This window comes from Sceloporus undulatus, chromosome 2 (genome assembly GCF_019175285.1).
Source record: "Sceloporus undulatus isolate JIND9_A2432 ecotype Alabama chromosome 2, SceUnd_v1.1, whole genome shotgun sequence".
Taxonomy (NCBI): Eukaryota; Metazoa; Chordata; class Lepidosauria; order Squamata; family Phrynosomatidae; genus Sceloporus; species Sceloporus undulatus.
Genome location: NC_056523.1, coordinates 298,822,193 through 298,840,815, shown reverse-complemented (window position 1 = coordinate 298,840,815; position 18,623 = coordinate 298,822,193). Strand labels below are relative to the sequence as shown.

General features: G+C 39.5%; 1 protein-coding gene across 6 annotated transcripts in view; it reads right to left on the bottom strand.

Annotated features, from left to right (window-relative positions):
- Window positions 1-18,623, bottom strand: part of PDE4D (phosphodiesterase 4D) — a 574,941-nt gene that overhangs the window by 174,109 nt on the left and 382,209 nt on the right. For all 6 annotated transcript variants that reach the window (XM_042454656.1, XM_042454657.1, XM_042454650.1 and 3 more), the window contains exons 2-3: window positions 8,825-9,016; window positions 764-800 (exon numbers count right to left, since the gene is read on the bottom strand). In XM_042454656.1, the coding sequence (XP_042310590.1) occupies window positions 764-800; window positions 8,825-9,016 (229 nt within the window). The remainder of the gene's footprint in view (window positions 1-763; window positions 801-8,824; window positions 9,017-18,623) is intronic.

The window sequence follows — 18,623 nt, the reverse complement described above, 5'->3', positions numbered from 1 at the left end:
TATTATTATTATTATTATTATTATTATTATTATTATTATTATTATTATTATTCTGGCTGCATAGGCTACAAATCCCCTTCTGTTAAATATTTAAAAAACTACCCATATTTTAAAACCAGAAATGGACTTTCTGTTTGTTTTTCTTCTTCTTTTGGAATATTTAGCAATTGGTACAGCCCCCAAGGAGAGCCAGCATGGTGCAGTAGTTTGAGTGTTGGAGATCAGAGTTCAATTCCTCGTTCAGCCATGGAAAAACCCATGATAGGTTGACTTGAAGGCACACAACAACAGACCCCAAAGGGTCTCAGAGGCAGGAAATGGTTCCCTGGCTCTGTCGCAGTTGCCTACTCCTTTCTTAGGGTGATAAGCTTAAGCAGCTCCCTGACTCCTGGTCGTCCTCAAAAGGAGGATGCAGAGATATGTATCTGATAGAATTTATTCTAAGAGGGTCTTAATAACTGAATCAAAATAACAATTTTGTCTCCTTCCCAGACCCAGATATGATCAACACTCCACTGACACTGTGATATAGGAGGGGGAACCTATGTCCCCTCTCTGTTGTTAAACTATAAATCTCTTCATCCATGACTAATGGTCATAGTGGCTGGGGCTGGACAGAGTTGAACTCCAAGCCATTTGGAGGACAGCATCTTGGCTCTACCAATTCATGGCATTTCTAAACAATATGATTTATAACTGAGACAGTTCCATTTCACAGTAGTATTCCAACAAAATGAATGAATGAAGTGAATGGAGTGCCTACCTGAGCAAATGGTGTCACAATCAAGTCATCTCCATGTCTGAAAAGTAAAACAGAATAGGAAAAAAAATCGATTATTAGATGCAATGGAAGGCTTTCCCCTTCAACAAGTGATGCTATCAGAATTCAACCCATCCACTCTGATCAGCTCAGAAATGATAATCTGTTACATTACTTTTGTGAGCACCATCATTACTTTATTATCTTGTATTAATTCTAGCTCTGCTATCAGAAGGCTTAGGCACAATGTAACTGTAGCCTGATCACTTGGACATTGGAGCACACTATGACTTCAGCTCTGCTTATTTAGAATGGTGCACAGGTGTAGGAGAGAAATGAGCAGAGACTGAGGCCCTTGAAGCTTTGCTGTGTTGTCCTTAAATTCCATGGAATCGCATTGCTGTAGCATTAGCCGGGCATATCCTGAAACTTGGTAGCACCCATAATTACTTTTTTTATTGCAGAGGCCTACCTACCTAATCTTTGAAAGTGATTTGCACTGAGTGTTACTAACTAAATAATAATTTGTGAGGATTGGACAAGCTAGTCACTAGAGATGACAGGGAAGTGTTTCATACACTAATAAAAACCAGTCAAAGTTTTCAAGTGACTCACATGTCCGCGGACGTGTTGCTGAGTGTGTGCCGTTGCTGCAGCAACTGTACCCACATCATGCTGTGACGTCAGAGGAAAAAATCAGAGTGATGTGTCTTGGCGGGTGCAGAGAAAGAGCAAGGAGATCACGATCACTACCGCCAGATACCTATCTTGTGCTGTGCCCAAAATATTTATCGCTCTCTCACAAATAAAACATTTCAGAGCCATGAAAAAGTTAACACAAACTGATACAGTTTACCTTTGATATTCTACATTACGTTACCAGATAAATGAATATTATAAAGAAGAACACTGAAGAGACGGCATGACAGAATGTTAAATCATGGAGCAGGTCAAGGTACCATAAAGCTCTGTGATGCTGCATGAAAATACCTGTCTTATCTTACCTTCAAAATTATAATGTTCAGCTGCAGCTACAGGCATCCCTTACCAACCAGGCTACTGCCTCACTGGAGATTGAGGAGGGGAGGAGGTGTGGAGGGGGACCATAGCCATGTTGGAAAGGGATGGATGCAGCTGAAAGTTGAGTTTAGAAGGTAAGAGAAGACAGGCACCTTCATTCCACTTGGCAGAGTTTTATGAAACCTTGGTCCAAAACACACTGCAGAAATAATCTTGTTTGAGGCTGCTTCAACTGCCCTGGCTCAGTGCTAGGGAATTCTGAGAACTGTAGTTTTGTGAGACATTTAGGTTTTTTTGTGAGAGAGCTCTGGTGCCACAACAAACTACAATTCCCAGGATTCTCTAGCACTGAGCCATGGCAGTTAAAGCAGTCTCAAACAGAATTATTTTTGCAGTGTGTTTTGGCATCTAGTCTCATACTATGTTCAGGATTAAAATTACAGGAACCTTGTTCCATATCCAACCTGGCAGTCTCTCTCTCTCTCTCTCTGTGAAATCTTCATGCCGAGTAAAAGTGAATGACCAAACTAACCATTGCAATACAGACAGCTTGGCAATAATGAATAAGTGACAAAATTACTCCTAGTGCGGGAGTGTGGGGTGATAACATGGATGTAACAATACTAATTTCAAAAGTAATGTTAACAAGTAGGAATGACCTTTACTGGTCAAACATAGGGACGGGGAACTTTCAAGGCTAGAGGGGCACATCATCTCCCACATAATTCTTAAAAGACCCACTGAACCACCATGTTCCAAAATACCTACCCTTTTTGTAGCCTAAAAACTGGCCATTCATACAGCCAGAATTTGGGGCCATTTGGGAAGCTTTAAAAGTTTTACATGACAGGATTTAAAAAAAACAAAAAACAATTTCTCTTGACTTCTCGTTTTGAATCCACACCCCAAACTAAAACAGGCCAAGGAGGGTAAAAGTGGACAGTTGAGATTTCAGGGATGGGGGAACTGACTAGCTAATTTTTTGGCTAAAATGACTGGAGGTGGGGACCCCTCAATATGCCTGGGGTGACTTAATGCAACTCACTATTTAGTCATCCATGATATAACAAATAACATCTCTGAGATAATTTTCACATTCCTCTGAAGGTATCTGAGAAGCTGCATTCACAGGGATTGGCAGAAATTAATGAGGAATAAGGAAATGTTATCTCAGACATTTGGGTGCTGGAGTGTATGAGAGGTAATGCCAACAAAGTAGATTAAACAACTTGAAGAAGCCTTTCCCTACTAAATTGCATTCATCAAAATAAAACAAAGATATCTTTTTAATAAAAGAATAAGAATTAACTGAGCCAACTTACTATGCATTAAACAGGTACTGATAACACCAAAGACTATAATCCTTACAACAAACTGGAGGAAATCTGGCATCAGTAAATAAAGTGCACAATATTTATACTGTATAGTCTGAAGAAATATACACTCAGGTTGGTTATTATAACCATGGCAAAGCAGGTAGCATTTCACATGGATTTTAAGGATTCTTGAGTTCAAGAGTGCTTGGCTTCTTTAAAGCATCACTTTTAAAAATAAAACATCACAAGGTTCTTAGTCAGGATGAGGGGTCAGCAACAATTAGTCTCAAAGCCAAAACCAGTCATTAAGAAGTACTAGCTGGCCAATAAGTTGACAGCCCATAGACACAGAACACTATAACTCCATTGGATAAAGAGAAACCCTTGCTGGTCTCCTGCAGATCATCCAGTGATTATCCAGTAGATCCAAATCTACCTTCTACCCATCTCAATCTACATAATCAGGCAGCATCATGCTGGGAATCAATGCTCTGCAAGTGCTGGCAAGGATCAAACTAGAAAGGAAAATTTTAAAAATCCACATACCAGAGTGTTTTCATCAGTACCATCAAAATGCAGCAGTGTCAGGGTGACTGGGTGAGAACTGGATCTGGGTTGCAGCAATGAGCAAACTTTTCAACCCATTACCCTATTTTCCCAATCTGAATGGCCCCACCTCCATCCCCAGTGGACAATTCTCCTACATATTCCCCAACTTTTGTCAGCAACCACTGAAATATCAGATGATCTGATCTCCCATATATATAGTTTGGTACTCACTTACTTGATGTACTGACGTGGGAGAAAGTAATGGAATATGAGAACCCAAGAAGCTGCCTTCTACTGAGTCAGTCCATCAGTCCATCTAGCCTAACACTGTCCACTCTGACTGGCAGCAGTTCTCTATGGTTTGGAGTACAGTTCTTTCCTAGTCTTGCTGCGAGATTCTTGGTGGTTTTCTATCCAAGCTGTAACCAAGCTTGGCCCAGCACAGCTTCCAAGACAAGATGAGATCAGGTTCAAGATGGTGTGGTATGACAAACAGGCAATAAGGAAAAAATAATTAAAGCAGAGGTGAGACCTGGGGCCCTTTCACACTTTCCAATTACAGCACCTTGATTCCACTTTAACAGCTATGGGTGCACCTTGTGAATTCTGTACATGATAATTTGATGAAGCACTAGAGCTCTCTGGCTCAGATTTCTAAATTCTCTTCTCTAAACAAAATCCCAGGATATCATGGCTGTTAAATCATCTGAATGAATACTGGGCATATGATTAATAACCACGGAATTTTGCAAGCTAACTGGAAAAGAAAAATAGGAAACTAGAGCAAAGGGGAGGCAAAAGTGCCCTGGTTAAAGGGACTGGTTAAATGGAATCCCAAAGTTGATTAAGTCCATCAGAGGGAAGGGTATGCTGCAAGATTTTACCAAATATACAAAATCAAATCAAATCAAAACAAAACAAAAATAAAAAAAGAGAGTGGTAACAGCTCATTTCCTCAGGGTCCCAATTCTCCTCTCCCTCTAACTCTAGTAAGATTGAATCTGGCTGAGTGGTAGCTTCCATATTAGAAGAATGGTGAACCCATTCAGGTTTTAGCTTGAACTTTAGATATCTCCAAGGCAGAAGTGTCAATAAGAGGTGTGGGGAGTGCAGACCATACCAGGTGTTACCTCAGAGGTGGGATGTGGGACAGTGGAGTGCAATGTTGCTGCCGGTGTCTGCCCTTTATTCTCCACTGCTGTGGCTCTCAGCTGAGGTAACCTAGGCATGTATGCTGAGAAGGAGGCATGGGTGCACACCCCTTCCATCCCCCCACCTACAGCTTTGTTTGCCTCCCACCCAACAGCCCTTCCAGATGTGACTGCCTAGCCAGGTGAGCAAAGCAAAGGGAGAGGGGGCAGGGAGGACAAGGTAGGCCTTTTTCAGTTTAGCCATGCGGCAGGGTAGTCAGCAGGATAGGCGATTGAAGTAGCAGGAAGGAGAGAGGATGGGAAAGGCCACACACCCCAGCACCCCTTTTCAGACACCTGCATCAGGTGACATCAGCCCTAGTGATGCCACCGCTCCAAGGTGCTCAATTCTGTCCCATAAATATCTTCATGACCTTGGATAGCTCCACTGAAGCTCAGTCTAAAACCACACTCAGCATCTTACTAACATGGAAGCCACCAGCAATCTGGTGCTGCTGCCAGTTACCTCTCCTACCCTGTCCTCTTTTCACAGTAGATGAAGCTAACCCACACCTATGGATAGTAAAATTTACTGGCAGAACTTTGGGCACAGATTGGCGAGAATCTTTCATTCTCCATCATATAATAATACAGGTTGAGTATTCATTATCCAAAATGCTTGGGTCCAAAAGTGTTCCATATTTCTGATCCCCCTTCCCAATTTTGAAATATCTGTATTTCCATATATGTACATAATGAGACCTCTTGGAGATGGGACCAAAGTCTAAATACAAAATTCATTTATATTTCATATTCACCTTATACACATAGCATGAAGGTAATTTTATTCAATATATTATTTTATAATTTTGTGCAAGGAACAAAATTTGTTTACACTGAACCATCAGAAAGCAAAGGTATCATTATCTCAACTACCCATGACAGAACGTTTTGGTTTTTGGAGTATTTTGGATTTCGGAATTTTGGATGAGGGAGACTCAACCTATACTAACAACAAAATGAATCCCTGCAACCAGCTTTAAATTCTGCTTCTGAAATGAAGAAAGCATGCACTAATTATGATTTTAACAACAAGAAAAAAAGGACTGTGAGATGGATTTATTTTGGTACATAGAAAATATCTGGTTGTGTTCTTTAAACTGAAATCTATGTCTTCTACATGAGGTTCATGAATGCTGGGGAATCTAACAAAAGAGCAATGCAAATGCTATAAACCCAGGGTATCCTCACTACTGCCTTATGATGCTCAACCCTCAACCCTCAACCAAGTCAAAGAGCTTTCCCACCCTGCTTCTGTAAGATTAAATAAGATGGCTTATTATTAATGCACCATAAATAATGCATTTTAAAACAACCAATGAGCACCTTATTTTCCCTTTTTCAAGCAGTATTATAGATAACAGGTTTAATTTTAAGGCTGCTGGACAATGTAATGTCACACATTTATATCCAGATAGCAGCAGGAAGGAATGTCATGTGTTTCTAAACATAGAAATGGCTGCTCACCTTCAAGGGTATAGCTGAAGAAAAACAACAACAACAACAAAGAACCTCAGTGAGATGAGCAAAACAGGAGTTCAACAGAACTGGTGTTTTTCCATTAGTATGTCTATAAATGTCTTGACTTTCAGAAGATGAATATGAATAGAGAACTGACAAAACAAGATTTGTATAATATGGAGAACACTGATTTTACCGTGTCTTGTAGAATTGGTTTGCATGGTTTTAAGACAGCCAATTCTTCTATAAATCAGGTGAGACTCCCACCTCAGGCAGTGGAGCAGGAGGGTAGTAATTAATACTACGTTGCTGGGAGTCTTCCGACTACCTTTTTCAGAGAGTAATTCTACCAGAGACAGGGATAGTAGCCTTTGTTCTTTCACCTTGTGGCAATAGTAGGCCCTTGGTATCCAGTGGGGGTTGGTTCCAAATCCCCTTTTGTGGATACCAAAATCTGGTCCCATTAAATACAATGGTGTGGTAAAAAGATGGCCCTTATATAAAATGGCAAAATTAAGGTTTAATTTTTGGAATTGATATTTTAAAAAATATTTTCAAGGCATGGATGGTTGAATCTGTGGATAAAGAATCTGAGGATATGGAGGGCTGACTGTAGTTATACCATCACTGGCCTGTAAGGTTGGCTTCTACTGGTTTTATGTCATTCTGAGTCTTAGAGGGGAAATGGGAGGGTTAGGAAAAAGGAGGAGGAGAAAGAAGAAGAAGAGGAACAAGATGAGGAGGAAGAAAAGAAGATATAAAGCTGTCTAAGAGTAAGTCAGATTCCATTATTCCAATTTATCTTGGTCTTCTCTGACTCGCAGTGGTTTTTCCAGCATCTCACAGAGATGTTACCTGAAAAGCTAGCCATTAAACCTTTTGCATAAAAATCTGTACTCTATTACTAGGCTTTATTAGTACTATTAATGGATAAATAGATGGGGGAGTGCATAGAGGGATAGATAGATGGACAGATTTCTCTATTAGCAGGATAAAAACTGTGAGGTTATCCTGGAAAATTTCAAGAAACATTGGACAAATGAAGTTTGAATAGGTTGGCATTGTTCCAGTATTGCACTATAACTGAGGGTCAGAGTGGTGCATATGAAAATAATGACCATCTCATGATGTTGATACCAGATGTTACTGGTACGCCACTAGGATGTCCACATGCCATACTTTACAAAGGACAGTCCTCTATGTGAAGGACTGTCTTCTCCTTGTAGATCCTAATCTTTAGCCCCTTGAAAGCAAACTGAGCAGGCACACAAATTCCCAGTTCATGCTTTCCCTCATATTGTGAAATGGATTATTTTTCTGTTGAAATGACAGTAATTATTCCTAAATGTCTGTCTGTAAGCAAAAGGGAGGACATGTAAGTTTTCTGGAAACTAGTATAATCTTTTGCCCTCTTTTTTGGCAATGCATTAAGTGGCCACCCTATAAGCCTTACAGCAGAGGGTTTATGTTGGTTTTGTAGTGAGATCATAATCTGATCAAAAGCAAATCCATATATGTGATTAGGATCTGATTCACAATCATGGAACAGTCCATCCTAGTAGATACAATTGCCAACAATGTATAGGCTCACAGCTAAGAAAGAAAAAGTAACAATGTAAAGTAAAATCAATATCTCTAAACCACCAGTGGTGAAATTGACAGATGTAAAACAGAAGTTTCTTTTGAGACAGGGTCTGAAAAGAAAAACAACAACCCAGAAGACCAGGAAAGATACTATAAAGCAAAATTAAAGGTGAAGTTTGGAAAGCAAAGTAGAGGCAGGAGGGAGGCCTCAAACAGCCTTAATACTGACCAAACAATACAGTGCCAACCATCATGGATACACAGAATGGAAAGAGTTCTTGAGAGTTACTGTGCGAGATGTTAAGAGTTTATGTGTGCCTTGTTGTGAGATCAAGATATTATTGTGGTGAGTTCAAGCTATCAAACAAGTGATCTTCTTAAGGGCTGCTGTGTCAGATTTTATCATATCTGTAGACGGTCTTGTCACGAGACAGACTATAGTGATAATTATTATTTAGCTATTTGTTTTACATTTCTGTATCACCCAATTGTTGGCACTCTGGGCAATTAACAATACTGTTTTTGTTGCAATAAAAACAAATTAAACTGCCACAAAGTACATAAGAACAGCAGGAGAGGACAGGACAACATTTGTGCAAAGATATAAAAAGCACTATAATGTTTTTTTAATGATAATTAAAAAGTTGCACCGTGATTCCATGAGGTGTCAAGCTAATTTGTTTTGACCACTAGACCTTCTTCAGTAGTACCCCTAGCCATTTTGTATAAGGGACACTATACAACGTTATTTATAATGTTACTTGAGCATTCACAGATTTTGGTATCCATGGGTGGGATCTTGCAACCAAAGCCCAGCAGATACCAAGGGCCCATTGTACCAGGATTAAACTGTAATTCTGAATTTTGGCTGAAATTGTTTTCCTTGTGCTTTCCATGGATGAGTTATAATCACCCAATGTTCAGAGACTGCATTAAATACTTACATATCACTGGCAATGGAGGAATTCCTAGACATGGACTTTGGAGAGAGGTCATAGTCACTATCAGACCGATAGAGGAAGGACTCCCGACGTTGACTGTGAACAAAGTTAGCTTGCAGAATAAGCCCAGATCCAGGGCTTGTCATGGGATCCAAGGGACTCCGTCCTGATGAGGTGCCATTGTCTACGTCAAAACTGTAAGGAAGGAAGGAGGGAAAAATCAATGCTACTTCATAGTCCTGACAATTTTATGAACAAACTTAAGTCTTTTTCTCACAACACAATTATAGCACTTTGATACAACTTTAATTGCCATGTTTCCAATTTTTGGAACCCCGTGATCTGTAGTTTAGTGAGGTATTTATAACTTTACCAGAGAGCTCCGGTGCCTTGGGAAACAACAAATCCTATGATTCTTTAGGATGGAGCTATGGCAGTTTAAGTGATATGAAACTGCTATAATTGTGCAGTGTGAAAGAGGCCATTGTATCACCCATCTCCCTTTTACTACTTCATTAATCTTCTTCACACCTGCTTATCCAGTTAATGGCTGGTGCAATGAATGCATTAGAAGTGTCCATAACATGGAAAACACACAAATGGACAAGCCAGAATGAAAATATACTGTGGCAAATACTGCCATCTTTAAATCAATGGTTTTTAATTGTTTTGGGTTGCATGGACACCTTTGAGAAGCTGATGAAATGTATGAACCCCCTGCCCTAGAAAATTGCATGTAATCACAATTTTCAAAATAACAAGAAATAAAACAAAAGTGTGTGTGTGTGTGTGTGTGTGTGTGGAGAGGGGAACAAAATATTTTTGTGCTTGGTTTACAGACATCCATGGACTGCCAGGGGTGCATGGACCTCAGGTTAAGATCCCCTGTTTTGTATGGAAAAAATCATTTTATTAAACTTTTAATAAGATATATTTATGTGATAGTAAATTATATCTTTGTTGTATTTGCCTTTCCTCCAAAAGTGAAAAAAATGTCCTTCAGTCATTTTTATCTTCACACATCCCTGTCAAGTAGGTTAGGCTGAGAAATAGTGACTGGGTCCAAGATCACTCAGTGGACATTATGGCCTAATGGCGATTTGAACCTGGCACTCATGGGTCCATTTTCAGCACATCAACCACTATTCTATCCTGGCTTTCCTTACCACTTCTTAACTTGATTCCAAGGTCAACCTAGTGTAACTTCCAGTGGTTTTGGACTAGAAACATCTCTGTAGCTCTGAAGGGTTTTTCTAATAATACTTTATGTATTTATTTCCCTAAAAATTTAACTGAAACCAGAATTTCAAAACAAGAAATTTCCTTTCTTGTGTGGATATAAATCATTGCCACTTAATGCCCAATCCATGCAATCAGGCACCCACCTGGGTGTTCCTTTTTTTTAAAGGTCCTGCTCCACTTCCTCTGTTTGCAATTACATGGTTCACAACAAACAAACCACACAAATGCAAAGTGAATTCAAATAGCTTTCTGTGTGGTGTCCTGCCAATACCTACTATCCCTTCCCAAGTTTCCTAGGTAAATAAACATGACATTGCTTGCTGGCTCCTCTCTTTTTTTGAATATTGTACCGCTCTGTGACTTCTCTGTATAAATGATCAACAAAATATAGTAGTAGTAGTACTACAACTAGTAGTAACAACAACAACAACAATGCTGTCAGCCCTCTGTACCCACAGATTCTTTATCCATGGATCCAAGCAACCACAACTTGAAAATATTCTCTCTCTCTCTCTCTCCCTCTCTCTCTCTCTCTCTCTCTCTCTATATATATATATATATATATTCTAAAAAGCAAACTTTGATTTTGACATTTTATATATAAGGGACACCATTTTACTCTGTCATTGTATTTAATGGGTCTTGAGCATCCATGAATTTTGGTATCTATTGGGGAGGGGGGTTCCTGGAATCAAACCCCAAGAGATAACAAGGGTCCACTGTAATGCAGATTTTTAAAGAGTAGTGAAGCTGGTCCAAAACTAAAGAAGATAAAGGGACATTGATCACATCAAGCTGGAAAATATATATATATTTATAACTTCTGTCAGATGGTAGTCAAACTTCCCCAAGCTAACTGTTGACCTCTGATCACTTCAGACCAGATATACTTTTCACAAAACACTGCAAATATTCAAATAGATTATTTTTATAACACTGTGTCAAAGCTCAAACCCTGCATAGAAACCAGTTGTGAGGTGGAAGGAATGTACAACTGCATCCGATGGGGCCCATTCACACTACACAATTACAGCACTATAGTTTCATTTTAATAGAATCCTGGTGAGACATGAGCATTCTCAGAAAATACTAAACACCCCTTCCTAAATGACAAATCCTATAATTTCATAGGATGAAACCATGGAAATTAATGTGGAATTTTAATACTATATTGTGTTTGTTTGTAGCTGTTTGGGAGCCATACAAAACTGTTCCTGGAATATTTGTAATTTGCCATTTACATCCAAGTTGCAGTGCACTACTAAGGTCACTAGATGGGAGTCTAAAACAGCAAGGTAACAAACATCCAAGATACAAACTGACATGTGAAATTGATATTGCTACAGCACCCAGAGAGAAAATATTTCATACATATACTACTACGCGTACACAGTTCACTTGCAAAATTTGATTCATGGAACTTGGCTATAAAAGCAAATAGGTCAATCTTCCAGGAGGGCAGACGATGAAAATACAAGGTTGCCAGATCATACTACCCATTCATTTCAGTTTACGTTGGTGCTGAGTTGACGTAAAACTTGCAAAAGCAGTGTTGGTTTTTCTACCTAGTTTCCTACATTTTACAAGCTGAGGCCAAATACAAAACAGTGGCTGAGAAAGATTGGCAAATAAAAAGTGAGAATAAAGAAACAAGACACCAAATTCATCTCAGTTTAGTCCCAGAACTGAGCCCATTAGCCTTTCATTTAAAAATAAACAAACAAACACAATATTCCCGTTTCTACACACCATTCCTTACAGAAAGCTTTCTTTGTCTCACCAGCCTGATTCTGAAATGCTGTTGCCATTGTTAAATCATGATGATGGAGGACATTCAGAAATCCTTAGTAATACTTTAGATCACCAAAAGATTTACCAGTAGAAAACTCATCTGCTTCATTCAACCCTTGGTTAACAACATTGGCCTCATTCATCAAAAGGGGAGCAATACCTGAGCAAAGAGTCAATGTCTGCTTTCATTTACATGGGAGAACACAAACAGCTGAGAGCTGAAGGTAGGTATGATTTCAAAACACATTACTTGATTCATACGTGATCAGTAACTAAGTACAGTCTGACCCCTGTATCCATAGAGGATCCATTCCCATGGTTACCAGAGATAAGTGGAAACTGCTATTAGCTGCCTACAAACACTAAGGGCCCGAACACACAGGCCAAAACAAAGCTGCTTCAGGTCACTTTGGAGGTATGCTGTTTAAATGATGCATGCGTCCTAAGAGGCCGGAAGCTGCACCAAAGCCACACTCCAGTCCTAAGGGCTGGAGCACAACTTTGGCGCAGCTTCTGGCCTCTTAAAGAAGCTTTATTTTGGCCTGTCTGTTCATGCCCTATATTTCCAGCAAAGGCTGACCATAGTGCTGGAGGACCTCCAGATGCCTGGAGAGGTCATCTGCTGCTGCTCTCATCATGATTATATGAGCTGTAATCCAGAGCAGCAGGTAGGTGCCTGGTTGGAAAAGGTTGCACAGTCCAACTTCTGTATCTGCAGAACTCATAGTTTCACTTACCTGTTTCTGAAAAATGTTCTCCCATGCTTTTTTAGGTCCTCCAGTGCGATTCTATGGTATGCTTCCACTGGTAGTTGACCATAGCATTGCATTGGAGGATGTAGAGATTCTAGAGAGGTTTTCTCTCTAGGCATTTCTAGGTCCTCCAGTGGATTCTATGAGATGCTGCTTCAGGGAGATGTTCATTTCAATAAGGTTCGCTATTATCCATAGTTCTGTGTTTCCACAGTAAGTCTAGAGATGTATCCCTTGACGGGAATGGGATCATATCGTATCATAATTCAGTCATAAATTCAGAGGTATTGAAGGAGATTTTCTTTTAATCCTCTTGGGTTTGTGAATGGAATCTGATAGTAGGTTGAACTGAGCAATTTATTTAATGAGAGTGCTGGTTGGACAAAAACTAGCATGGCATGTAAATTCCACTTAAGTGCCTTCTGAAGATGCTGTAGATTCAAGACACACTTCGTCTGTAAATGCCAACTTCTCACAAATACTCTCCTTGACAGGTAAATACTAAACAATCTCATTAGGATCCATGAACAGCGGTAGAGGAACATGCATTAAACTTGATATTTTGCTTTCCCTAAATGTATATACCTCCAACATGTAGGATTTGTTGGCCTCATGATAAAGCCTTGTATCATTCATTCTGATAAGCACAGCATCCACTCGTAAGTAAAACCTCAATAGTATGAAGAAGGCATAGTGGTTTGAGTATTGGACTGTGACTCTGCAGACCAGGATTTGATTCTCAGCTCAGCCATGAAACCCAGTGGGTGACTTTGGGTAAGTCACATGCCCTCAGCGTCAGGGGAAGGCAATGGCAAACCCCCTCTGAACAAGTCTTGCCAAGAAAACCCCATGATATATTTGTCTTAGGGTTGTCATAAGTTCGAAACAACTGGCACACAACAACCAGCTGGGTGGACACTGGTTCAGTAGCCCAAGGCTCCATTCCAAACAAGCAATTACATAAACTTTATACAGACTTCCTACAAAAACATGCAGGGGCAGCAACTGAGCAACAAAAGGTTATGATAGCCAAACAAAACTCACCAATGAGGAGGAAGCAACGTTTCCAAACTACGTATGTCACACTTCTTCTTTGTAACTTATTCTGCTATTCTGACAGATTTTGCATCAGAATATGTGAAGATGTTTTGGAACATGGCACAGAATGGTTCATACATGTGTAGCTTAACATGAAATCGCTAGGAATTTACATTTCCTACATCTAAACAAACTGTTTTTTTTTTCAATCTGGGTCTACCTCATTTAGGTCTTATAGGTGGGTTACAGACCGCCAAAAAGCGGTGGCCTGCACCCGCCCCTTTCCCAGCCGGATCGGGGCCTCAGCGGCCAGAGTGGCATCCGCTGAGGCCCCGATCCGCCACTTTCCAGGCTGCGGGGAAGCGGCAAAAGGCCCCTTCCCCGCAGCCAGATTAAAAGAAAGGGAAGAATAACTAGCAAAACATGAAGTTTTTAAACAACAGTGCATTTTGGTACTTTATTTACATTTAGAAAACCTTCTGCAAGATGCTTTGGAAAGCAATATAAAATATAAACAAACCTTGGTTAGCTTAAACTTTTAATTTTAGGGTGGATCTACACTACACATTTATACTAGTGTAATATCACATTAACTGCAATCCATATCACTCCAGCCTATAGGACAAGGAGTCTAGGCTAGGGGTGCTAAGCCTCCCCTGAAATGATGAGGCACCAGTGATTACAACCACCAAGTCTTCTGTGTACTTGAGCTCCTGTTCTAATTTATAGCCAGTTTTACATTCACTTAATAAGTTTATACATATTTTCCCCTTTCTTGATATCTTCATAGAAACTTAGAGATGGAGGGGACCACAAGGGCTATCCATTCCAATCCCCTGCATATTCATATTGAGGAGGGAGCAAGCATGTTTTCTGGAATAATGAATGCAAGCTACAGGAAAAAAGATTCCACCTCAACATTAGGAGGAACTTCCTGACAGTAAGGGCTGTTCGACAGTGGAACACACTCCCCCAGAGAGTGGCGAAGTCTCCTTCCTTGAAGGTCTTTAAACAGAAGCTGGATGGCCGTCTATCGTGGATGTTTTGACTGAGAGTTCCTGCATGGCAGAGGGTTGGACTGGATGGCATTTGTGGTCTCTTCCATCTCAATGATTCTATGATTCTGTGATTCTCATGCACTCCTGAAAGATGCCTATTCAATCACTATTTAAAGACCTCCGAACATAGTAAACCCACCAGCCTCTGAGGCATTTGAACTGCTCTAACAGTAGAAATGTTCTTCCTAATGTTTGGGCAGGATCTCTTTTTCTTGTCATTTGAATCCACTGGTTCATGTTACAGTCTCTGGAGCAACAGAAAACAAGCTTCCTTCATCTTGTGCATGATACCCCTTCAGATATGTAAAGATAGCTATCATCACTTCTCAGTTTTCTCTTCCCCAAACCAAGCATACTAGCTCCCTAAGTCATTTCTCATAAGGTTTGATTTCCAGACCTTTATCATCTTGATCATTCTTCTCTGGACACAAACCAGCTCATCAATAGCCTTCCTGAACAATGGTGCCCAGAACTGGACACAGTATTCCAGATGAGGGCTGACCAAAGAAGAGTAAAGTGGCAGTAGTATCTTCCTTGATATGAAAACCATACTCCTGTTGATGCAGCCCAGAATGCATTTGGCTACTTTGGCTACCACATCACACTGTTGACTCAGTGTTGTTTAGCTTGTAAATCCTAAGATTGACCCTTGGCTAAAAACACTAAGATCTCTTTCACATTTTACTGCCTTCAAGCCAGGTGACTCCCCTCCTACATTTGTAAATTTCATTTTTCCAGCCTAGATTTAGGATCTTACATTTAGCCATACTGAAATTCATTTTGTTAGTTTTGACTCAGCTCTCCAGTCAGTCAAGGTCAATTTGAATTTAGTTCTTAAGGGAGCCCTGGTGGTGCAGTGGTTAAATGACAGTACTACATCTGCAAGGATGTGAGTTCCATCCCAGGGGCTCCAAGGTTGACTCAGCTTCCATCCTTTTGTAGGTCAATAAAATGAGTACCCAGCTTGTTGGTGGCAATTACCTTACACATGCAAACTACTTAGGGAGTGCTAGTTCACTGATAAATGGTATAGAAATGTACATGCCATTGCTATTCTCTGAGGAATTCACTACCAGCCCTCCAATTTGGTGTTATCTCAACATTTGATAAGCACACCTTCTATTGCATCGTTTATGTTACATAAGTCATTTATAAAGATGGTAAACAATACTGTGCCCAGAACAGAACCCTGAGGCACCCCACTAGTCATTTCTCTCCAGGATGAATGTAGCACTGTCTAGCCAGCTTGCTTGCAAAAATATCAAGGAAGGGTCTTTCCCAAAACCTTACTGAAATCAAGATATACTACATCCACAGTACTTTTCTGATCTACCAAGCTTGTTACTCTATAAAAAGAAAGAGAAAGAAAGAAGGAAGGAAAGAATAGTTTGTCATGACATGTTTTTGAGAAACCCATGCTGGTTTTTAGTAATCATAACATCATTTATTTATTTATAACATTATTTTCTAAGTTCCCAAAGACTGACTGTTTAATAATTTGTTCTAGAACCTTTCCTCTCATTGAAGCTGAACTGACTGGTGGGTAGTTGCTTGGGGCCTCTTTTTTGTCCTTTTTGAAGATGGGGATAACATTTGCTCTCCTTTAGCACTATGTTAAAAGCAAAATGCATTGAATAATTATATAACATTTCATTTATTATTTTATCATTGTGTTCATAATAGTCATATTTTTACTTGCTGTAGTTGATGGTGGTATTATTATTTTTTAATCTGACTTTTTATTCTTTGGTAAAAGGTAGTTCAGTATAATAAATAATAATAATAAAATTTATTTATATCCTGCCTCCCTACAAAAAGTAATTGGGGTGGCTATGGTATGACCCCAAATCTGTGGGGAATACATTCCCAGACTTAACACCGATAGGAAAAATCACAGATAACAGTGAACTCTGTATCTCCACCAGGTTCTAACTATAGAATTGCTCTGGAGGACTTCCATATGCTTAGAGAGACCATATTTTTTCATATGTGTGTAAATGAAACTGTGAGCATGGGTCTGCTGATAGAGGGGTCATGTTATACATAGAACTCATAATGACCTGCATGGCAAGCTTGACTCTGCATCCAAACCCCTTAAAACCATTTATAGGATCCTGTTATTTGTACTATAGTGAGGCACTTGCCGTTTTCTATATCACCATAGCTTTCTAGCTCTAAATAACAAATCCAACTATAAATCCCAGGATTTATAGGAGCTATAGGAGTCAAAGTAGTATCAACATTCTATATCTGTGGAGTTTCTTAGTAGGCTGCATGGGCTTGTTGCTTAGGAGTTAATTTTGTTTGCTTCCAAATGTTCTTGGACTGAAAAAAAGGAAGGAAAGAAAGAAAGAAAGAAAGAAAGAAGAAAAGGAAAGCATCTGTACTCATTCCTCTACAGGATGTATTTGCTTATATAAAGCTAGCACCATTTGCATGACCCAAATACATGCCCTGCCTCTGGGGTGTATTCAACTTTCCCAGGCTTCCATGTGAAAGGAAAGGAAGGAGGGGGTCCATACTTCTATGAACTGCATCTTGCTGTTTAAAGCAGATGGGCCAGCTGAGAAAGAACTCAGACCGAGAAATGACAATTTCAGTAAAAGTGAATAAAGGTTAAAAGATAATCTGTGCACTGGCTCAACCATTGCTTCAGGCCGCCCAGGAAGAAAAGGAGAACATGAACCAGACAACTGCTTTGCCAGTTATTGCAAGGGGTTGTGATGCATTGAAGGATGGGTTGATTTTCACATTATACTAGTCCTACTGTGAACAGGAAAATATTAGTAATATTGACAACCATAGTGAGAACAGTTTTTCCTATTTTACCCTATCAGAGTTCCCAGAGAAAGGGTACCCTTTCATGCCTAGCAGCATCAGAAGATACATATTTGTACAATTTTTGTAAAAAAATAAATAAATCACTATTTATTTTTGCTCCTTTCCTTTGTTAATAAGGTGGTACTCAAAATTAACAAGATAGCATCATTGCATGAGAATATAAATTCAGAAACAAGGGGCAAACACAACTAGGAAATGTTATAACTGTTCTGTCAATCATATCCTCTTTCTTTAGAGCCTTGGTGAAAACAAGACAGAGTATGGCAATGCTACTTTTGTAGATATCACCCAATTTCCTCAAGGAACATCCCTACTAACCATGCTAGTGTGTGTGTGTGTGTGTGTGTGTGTGTGTGTGTGTGTGATTCTGTATTGCTAGAAGCCTAAAAGGAAGGCTTGGACAGAGAGGAAAAACCTAATCCAAACTACAGGCTTTATGCAAACAGCAGCCTCAAAAATCAATAATAGAAAAATGACGGGACTATCTTGGCAGGCTGCTAAAGATGAAATATCTTGAGCTGTTGTGCTCATAATATGTGGTATTTGGGATCTGCTAAAATTAACAGAAAGGCTTTGAAGTGGTTTTGTCAGAAAGCCAAAATACTGGGTTCAGTTCTTGTTCAGGTTCATAAATATTTTTAAGGCTCTCTCTTCACTTCACTCTTCACAATTCAGAGACTAACTTTATAAAATGGTTTCAGACCAGTGCAACTACTCTGAACCATATTTGGCCTGGTTTCAAAATAGCTTACTATGACAATTTTTTTCATTTTCAATGCAACTTCTGTAAAAGAACTACAACTACGGCTCTAAATCTATAACTTGAAAAAGGTTATGCATTGTTTTCATATGATAATAGGAGGCATTTAATACCACTCTCATCCCCTGAGCTTTCAACCAGTCCTTTCCACTGATATGACACAACCTATTTAACAATATTGTTCTTATTGGCCCAGTTCAGATATACAGGTCAAGTCTCCCTTATCCAAAATGCTTGGAACCAGGAGTATTTGGGATTTTAGAATATTTGTGTGTGTGTGTGTGTGTGTGTGTGTGTATGTGTGTGTGTTGGAATATTTA